Source organism: Limulus polyphemus, unplaced genomic scaffold (assembly GCF_000517525.1).
Source record: "Limulus polyphemus unplaced genomic scaffold, Limulus_polyphemus-2.1.2 Scaffold247, whole genome shotgun sequence".
In the NCBI taxonomy this organism is placed as follows: domain Eukaryota; kingdom Metazoa; phylum Arthropoda; class Merostomata; order Xiphosura; family Limulidae; genus Limulus; species Limulus polyphemus.
The window spans coordinates 3998-13014 of NW_013665857.1; the positions used below are offsets into that span (position 1 = coordinate 3998).

The window sequence follows — 9017 nt, forward strand, 5'->3', positions numbered from 1 at the left end:
AGGAAAATAAAATACTAAAATTAAACTATTAGTGAAAATGTAAAGACATTAAATTATGCATATGACCCAAAGAAGATATTTTAAGACTATTCTAAAAATGTAAGTACATATTTTCATTTCTTAATTTTAAACATTTCATTGCACTGTACATTGATGACAATAGCTAATTAGTGATACAGTAGAGAAAGTGGAAAATACAATATAAACATTTACCTTAAAAAAACTTTTGATATTAATTTAGAAGGATCTGAAGATTATACAAATGAAATGTGAAACTGTAAGGTAATAAATAGTATTTTTATACTCAAAATGATAACCACTTTGCAGGTGAACTATCAGTATCTGAGTGCAAGTAACTACATTAAATAACAAATTTTATTTGAAATAGTAGAAAAAATCAAAATAAAATACTTTTTTGGCTCTACATACTTTTAAGAAAGTTCTTGTCAAATTTCAAGCCATTTCATTCACTTCCATTTTTTGGAAAGAAATTTTATGAGAGTTATGTGATTTATTAGCAATCTTCGTATATCATTGTGTTAGGGTTAAAAGATATTCTATTTGTAATATTTGTATTATTTATCATAAGGCACTGAATCAGAATGTACCCAATTATTAAAAATGTGACTTAATCCAAAAACTATAGGTATATAACCAGAGGTGTAAAAATTCACTATCCTGATATCACGGATTACCATATTTTGAGTTCAGGTTATCATGAATTCAATGTGTACTAGATCAGGGCTAGTGCAGTTCTGTTTGCATGAAATCTGTGCACATGTGTTTAATATAACTTATATTTAGTTATACAAAAATTTTTAAATCATTAAATAACTCATCACTGAAATCTTTGTAAGATCCAGTACCCTTTTTTCGATGATAGGTTAATGCTTTGTAAATGTGATATTACAAACACGTTTGATGCAGTTAGTGACTTGTAAATTAAAATGCTTAGTTATTTACTTTTGTAGTTATAACACTTTCTAATCTACATTATAGTTTTTGCTGAGACTAGAGTAGTTATTTCTGAATGGAAAGTTTTATTGATATGAGATAAAACAACTATTTTGGAATAAGTAATAATTTAGTCATTATAGTGAAAGAAAAAATGTTAAGCTAGTACATTTCTCATACTCACTACATAAGAAAATGTTTACACCCCAATTACATACCCATTTGGTAATCTAAGGACTAAAATTTCTGTTATTATTTTACCACTTTAAATTACCCAGGTCCTTTTGCCCCAAGTATGGATAAAACTCAGTATACACTTTTACTAGTGAATGGAAAAATCAGTATTAAAGTTAACAGATTTTGATTTAAAGGTTTAGTTTGCATTCAAATGAACTTTACATCAAATTTTGAAACATACATATGTTTATATATAACATGTATCATTTATTCTCAATACACATTGGTAAAGCCGGCTGATAATGGAATATGTAAGTTACAAAATATCTGTGAATAACATATTTATTTCTTGAATAGGATTTTGTAAAATTTAATTTTTTTCTAAATTTTTCTATTTGTTCATTAGGAATTGGCCAGAAAGTTCTTGGATAATTATATTTTTCTTGCTGTTGGCCGTGTTGGTAGCACATCAGAAAACATCACTCAGAAAATAGTGTGGGTGGATGAATTAGATAAACGTTCCTTCTTGTTAGATCTCTTGAATGCAGCAGGATTAAAAAATGCTAACCCACGTAAGAAAGGATTTATAACATGCACATATTTCTTTTGGAGGTTTATTTTTTGCTTGAACATCAAGGAATTTTTCTAATACTCTTCACAATGGGTATATTTATCTGTTAAATAAATATATATTCTTGTGAACTTTCAAGTTTGTTCTTTACATTTTCAAATAATTCATAACAGTTCTTTAGTTTTTCATAAAATGTAAGAATAAGAAAGAAATCTTATTTCCAGTTATTCATTTGGCTCAAAAAGTTGTGACTGAAAACATAGAAGAAAAATCTTTATTATAAAATAGTTGTAAACATATATGTAAAAAGACTTGATAGAAATTAATAAAAACCCTATAACCCAAGCACTTTCCCAGTTTGCCCCTGAAGAAGAAAGGTTTACCTTTCAAAAGTGATCAGATTATAGGGTTTTTATTCATTTCTATCAAGACTTCTTGAACCTACATGTTTTTCTAACATCATGTATGTAAAAAGACTCATGTTTAAAAATTGAATTTTTTTCTTTCCAAATACTTTCAACTATTTATTTTCATACTATAGAATTTCAAACAAGTTAGAGATCTGTGTCATGTCATGCTGTTAAATAGTCACAGCAAGGACCATAATTTTGTAACATGTATTAAATTTTAAACAAATTGTTATTTAATAGAAATTTAAAGCAGTGATGTTCTTGACACTTGAAACCTGAATTAGTCTGTTGACAAATTTCATAACTGAGCTTAATTATTCTAATCTTTAAAAACAGTAAGAAATATGTTTAATGTTTTTGAATTTTAAGTGGTTTTCTTTTGTTGCAAAACCCAATAGCTCCTGACTCTCTGACTTTAACCTTTGTGGAAACCAAGAAAGGTGCAGATGCACTGGAGCACTTTTTAGCTGAAGAAGGTTACCCAGTAACAAGTATCCATGGTGATAGATCTCAACGGGAGAGAGAAGATGCATTGTGGTCTTTTCGATCAGGTCGCACACCTATTCTTGTAGCTACAGCTGTAAGTGACAGAATATGATATTTAATAGTAAATAAAATAAGTTTATTAGCTGTTATCTCATTCCTGTGGTTTTGCAAGCTGAAACAGAAAGCTAGCTGTCACAGCTGTATGATTGTATGATTATTGTGATTGAAATCAAGTACAAATTAGAACTGATTGAGACAAATTTGTGACAGAAAGCTACTTCTAATCCAAGTGCTAGTAACCAAAAAATTGGGCAAAAGAATATTTTTTAATTGTGTTTGACTAATGAAGCATTTCACCATATTTGTTATTTACGCAATCAATACAACTGCAGGAAGCTATCTAGATGACCCGTGTTACATTCATCATATGTATTAATAACATATGTTGCTTATTGTTATAATTGTATTACTACAGGTTGTATTTCAACAATCACATGAATGAAGCAGTTATAAGACTAGTTTGCTGGTTTATTAGTTCTTCTGAATAATGGAAAGGCTATCTCAAAAGTATAATAATTAATAATATATGATAGTGAAATTGAAAAATAAAATTACCCTAATTCTGATGTGTTATGACATTGATAAAACGGATGAAAAATTACACTTCATCAACTTTATCCAGCCCACACAGTACATTATCCACCTTAACCCTTTCCATTACGGGCTGGGTGGAATCCACCCAGCTTGTAACCATGAAAGTATCCAAGAGAGTAATTATACTATGATTTTTCATAATGTTTGCTCATCTTTACAAAATTTTGCAGGTTATTGGTAAACATTACAAAGTTTCGTACACAAAATATCAGATTTTTGAAATAAAGTATTAAGATTTTTAATTAAAGATTTTCTCGTAAATCTTTTTATTGAACCACAATTTTATGAATGATTTTTTGGTTATTTACAATGTATATATAAAACCTAAAAAAAATGTTCTTTTCACATCCTCCACATGGGAAATTTCCTAAGGCTTAGCAACCTACAACAAGCGGCAAATGAGTACAAAGGTCGTAACTAGAGGAGATAATTGTTTGCTCTACTTCTTTATTTACTCTTGTATAAGTTTAAAAACTTATTCCTGAATAGTACTAACGTATATACATATGTAATGTGTAATAATTGAAATGTGACTGTATTTTACAAAATACTAGTCCACTACAACACAGCCAAGACAGGTCACTTTGTAAAGACTAAAGGTCAGTTATATATTATTGGATACAGTAACACAAGTGCACATAGACACCGCATCATTGTAACTTCTGTATTGTTATGTTAGGAGAATTAAGCTATTTAGACTAAAAATCTGTGTTTTTGTGTTATAATTTGTAGTCATTCTAGAACAAAAATAGCATAATTTATATTTTTTCCTAATTTTTTATTGAGGTTACAAAGTTGGCCAAATCGAACCAACCATTCAAAAATACAGTAGTGAAAAATACAAAATATAAAGTTTTTTTCCTACTAAATCTTTGATGATTATCTGGAGATTATAAAGATTTCACATGTGAAATTTGAAAATGTTCTAATGCATTAAAGCATTTTTGATTTTAAAATCATAATTGCTTTGCACATTGGATAGTAAACATTCTGAAAGAACATTTTGAATGCAAGTCAACAGACAAGATGACATGGCTTTTGACACATGACTCATCGTGATAGGGTTAATAGGGATATACTGTATAATTGCCAATTCAGTTTGAAATTTTGTGCATTATGTGGTTGTGTCATTAACAATTAGTATCTAATTTTGTACAGGTTGCTGCTAGAGGTTTGGACATCCCTAATGTGAAACATGTGATCAACTTTGACCTTCCAAGTGATGTTGAAGAATATGTTCATCGTATTGGTCGAACTGGAAGAGTAGGAAACCTAGGTAAGTCATTCATATTCAGGTGTAGCAGCTCTCATGCTAAGTACAGGATATTCTTGAACAATGTGAAAAAGTATAGTTGTAAAATGTAATGAATCTAAACAGTTGTATACTATCATGTAGAGTAATAACAGATCTGTGTTTTTATAACTTCAAAGAAAAACAGCTAAACCAAATGTATACTTGAGAGTTAGAAGTATTAAGTACTGAATATTAAGTTTTGTTATGTTGTTAATGTTACCATGTGTAAAGATTTGATTTATAAAAGTTAAAAAGAACTTAACACTTCTTGTGGTTCAGTATAGTTTTTTTCCATCATGTTATTCATCGTGCAATATGTTAAATAATGAATGCTTCTTAAACTTTCACTTGATAGGCTTGGCAACTTCATTTTTCAATGAAAAGAACCGAAATATGGCCCTGGATTTAGTGGAGCTTATCACAGAAACAAAACAGGAGTTGCCAGACTGGCTAGCTGCATTAGCCAAAGAAGTTCAGACAGAACAGAGAGCCTCTAATTCACGTAGATATGGAGGTGGTGCTCGCAGGTAAAGTCTTTTATTCTAATAGACTTACACTATGAACAAATATCTAAAACCTTTTTCAAACCATTATATACATATGTGTGTGTATGTATATATATTACTACACACACACACACACACACACACACGATTATGACTGAGAAGGTGTTGAATTTAGTTTAAGAACGATACTTAGAAAAGACATATTAACCCCTTTCAACTCAGTAATTTGTGATTTTTTGCAAACATAAATGGCATTATTCAGTATTATAATATTGTCTGATTTTTATCCCCAAATCACCAACAAAATTATACCATAACTGAAGTGATGAAATTTTATTTTGACATGTATTTTATGAATATTTGTTTTGGATAAAGTAATCCAAACTGCTAACTCTTAACTTGGATTTATGTCCCATTTGTAGTTTTTATTTGGGGAGTAGAAATGTTGAAATTTCCTGTTTGCATAGTTAAAGCTTCTCATCGACTAAAACAAAGCTTCAAGTCTGCATTCTTTGTGAATGCTTATTGCTTATTACTAGCCCAAATAATTTGAAAATTGTGAATTTTTAGAGTTGATGGTGTCAAAAACTGTAAAATTCAACTTGGTGCATTTTTTATTTTACAACTACCAAGCTTCTAAAGCAACAAAATCATATCTTCTGAAAGATAGAACTATTTTCTTCCTCACAACCTATTTGCCATAAGCTCCCTTTCTTATATGGATTATTTTCTAAACAGTTATTTCAGAAGGCTTCATTGATTACAAACCTTCAAGTAATCCAATTATATCGTGGCTTTGTTTTTATATTGTACTTAATGATAACAATTTTATTGTTTCTCATGTTTTGTTGTTTAATCTATTAAAGACAGTACTCTGGAAGTCACTTTTCATTGTAAAAAACGTGCTTACAATTTGAAACTGTTATTTTATGGTGGTCTTGGATATTAGTAGGAGTCTTTTTGAAACAATTGTATATAATTTCTAAAAACATTATAGAAGTAAGTATTTTAAACAAAGTATAGTAAGATAAATACTGTATTAATATTAGTTGTAACAATATGCAGAAGATTTCGTAACAAAATTTCTATTAACAAATAGACATCATTAAGCCTGTGTTAGTAGTTTGCCAATGAATATGTGTAAAACCTGGGGATGTTGCATAAAGGCATAGCATACAGCTAAAACCTCACTTAGTGGTTTTTGTTTCATTATGAATTGTAACTTTATCAAAACAATATAATTGAGATTTAAAAACATTCAATAGTTATCATGTTTTATGTTTCAAATGTTGTTTCAGTAGTTTTTTTTTATTTATTGATCTGTATGGTTGCAAATGCAGCAGTAGCCAAAATAATGCTACAAAACTAGAAAAGGTTAACACTTTCTGCACTGGAGGGATGTCACTAATATATCCTTTCTTTTTTAGTGGAATTACTTAAGAAAATTGCATGAAATATATTACAAACTTAATAAATAGCATCTATTTTCAGCTTAACAAGTTCATGTAATTTAATTTAGTACTCCTTTTTTTAGGTTGTGAAGTTTCTCAAATTTTCTTGAGACACTTCTTTCAAAAGATTTTCAAAATACTTCCTTTCATTTTATAATTTAATTTTTGTCATTGTTGACCTAAAAGTTCAATTTTTTTTATATTCAATCAGTTTCAATTTGATTGCCATTGACATATTATTTTGTTACATTATGTTTCTAATTGCAGTAGTCACCAATTCTGGTTATATGTCATAAAAAAAACATGACAAAAGCTAACAAAGATTTATAGAACATCACCGTTCACTATTACATTTCTCACACTGGGTATATGATTTTTGCTGAAAATATACATCAATTTCTATCTTGCGAGTAAAAAAAAAACGTTTTCCACAACTACACATGGTTTTGTTTAGTTAGATGAGAAACGAAATGTTAGTATAAAACTGTCACTTCACTGATGAAAAGCTAATAAAGGATATTCAGTGTAGCTAACATTTTACTTCTTAGCATCGCTTTCCAATAAAACTTTCTCTTTCTTTTCAATCATATTTCTTTGCATAGCTCTAAGAAATTCCCTTCTGGAAAAAATGTCAACTGATAGCAACATATTTTTGAAATAATATCAATATTTCAATAGTAAGCATTTGTTTCAAGAGAGAGAAAGAGATCAACCCATCTCAATAATTATATAATAAATCAGTCAATCAACATCAACCTTACACGTAGTCAAACTTCATATTTTCTCAACTTGTCGAAAATAATAGAATTTTATAAAATTTTAGTGTTATTATTTGTTTAAATATATTACACTTGCTTTATTAAAATAAGTATTGTTTTTATTTCCATTGGTATTCAATCTTATGTATTTTTGCTATCACATATAATTAGAGAAAGTATGGGGGGGGACACAAAAATTCCTAAGAGTAGTCATGCATGGCTTATTTTGATAAGCTGAACTTACGTGATTATTACTCCATATTTCCTCCTATCTCGTGACCTCATTCATTTTTGAGAAGTTTGTTTGTACAATTTACATTATCTGGGATCCGAACATTCACCCACATGTTTGCTGTGTGTCGTGTCTCTTGATGGCAAGAATCTTGGTGTTTTTTTTTGGGGGGGGGTGTTAGAGGCACTGTATCACACCACTTTGGCCTTGAATTTCTGTAAATCTGTTGTCCTAGGGTGCCCCCCAACCAGGTCATTTGGCTGCTGGATATTCTAAATAAGTGTTGTGAACATTGTGTCTGATGCTGGTATTTAGGTATAGTTACCATAAACCCCTGGCTTAGCGTAGCTGCACTGTTCTTGTTTGATGGTGTAGTACATTCCCTTGTAGGAGTCCATGGTGGGTGGAGTCAATGGATACCAAATCTTTTTCATCTTATTATGGATAGTAAAAAAAAAAAAGATTTAAAATAAGTAATCCAGTCTCTGTCCCAACTTCTGCATCCAGTGTTTGCTCAGGCCCCTCTCCATTGGTACAAAGGTGCTAGACTATTATTCGGTCATGCACTAAATCACTGGACTCTAATTTGGTGGTGGCTGAGACAAAGCTCTTGGGACTTCTCTTTAACCATAAGCTGACATTTATTCCACATACTAATTTATTGACTATGGTCTGGGTGGATTCCACCCAGCCTGTTTCCATCAAAGTAACCATAAAGCAGTCAGGCTGTAACTTTTTAAAATGTGCACACATCTTCACGAAAGGTTGCATATTATCAATAAACATTTCATACACAAAATATCAAATTTTTTGACTAATGATTTGTTCATGCATTTTTTCTTTTCAAATGTTGACTATCCAACATGCAAAGCAATTTTGATTTTCAGGTTAAAAATACTTTATGCATCAGAAAATTTCCAAATTCCACATGTGAAATCTCTAACCTCCAGATAATTATTAAACTTTTTTTTTTAGGAAAAAGTATATTTTGTATGTTATTTTCTCTATCTTATCTCTTTATGGGTTTGGTCAATTTGACCAACCTTGTAACCACCATAAAAAAGAAGGAAATAGATCTAAATTACTCTTTTTTTTCGTTCTAGAATAATTGCAAGTTATAACACAAAAACACAAATGTTTATTCTAAATAGCTTAGATCTCGTAACATTATACATCTATATACATTTATTATTTTTACTTTATTAACCTTTCAGCTGTGTCTGACTAATTTTACAGAAGTTGTATGCAGACACGGGCAGCTTTATGTTACTATAACCAATAGTATAAAACTGGCCTTTATAAAGTGAAACTGTCTTGGCTTTGTTCTAGTGGACCAGTATTTTGTAGAATACAATCACATTTCAGTTATAATATATTACATATTATATGTCATATATATTATTACTATTTACAAATAAATTCTTAAATTTCAATTATTTTTTTTAAAACATAGAACAGTAAGTAAATAAATATAGAAAACAATAATCTCTTCTACTTACTAAAATTTGTACTCATTTGTCCTAA

General features: G+C 29.6%; 1 protein-coding gene across 1 annotated transcript in view; it reads left to right on the plus strand.

Moving 5' to 3' along the window:
• Window positions 1-9017, plus strand: part of LOC106478755 (ATP-dependent RNA helicase DDX3Y-like) — a gene marked incomplete at its 5' end in the record, with an annotated part of 22410 nt that overhangs the window by 2264 nt on the left and 11129 nt on the right. The window contains 4 exons of the mRNA XM_013939317.2: window positions 1538-1703; window positions 2511-2692; window positions 4411-4528; window positions 4902-5073. Of these exons, the coding sequence (XP_013794771.1) occupies window positions 1538-1703; window positions 2511-2692; window positions 4411-4528; window positions 4902-5073 (638 nt within the window). The remainder of the gene's footprint in view (window positions 1-1537; window positions 1704-2510; window positions 2693-4410; window positions 4529-4901; window positions 5074-9017) is intronic.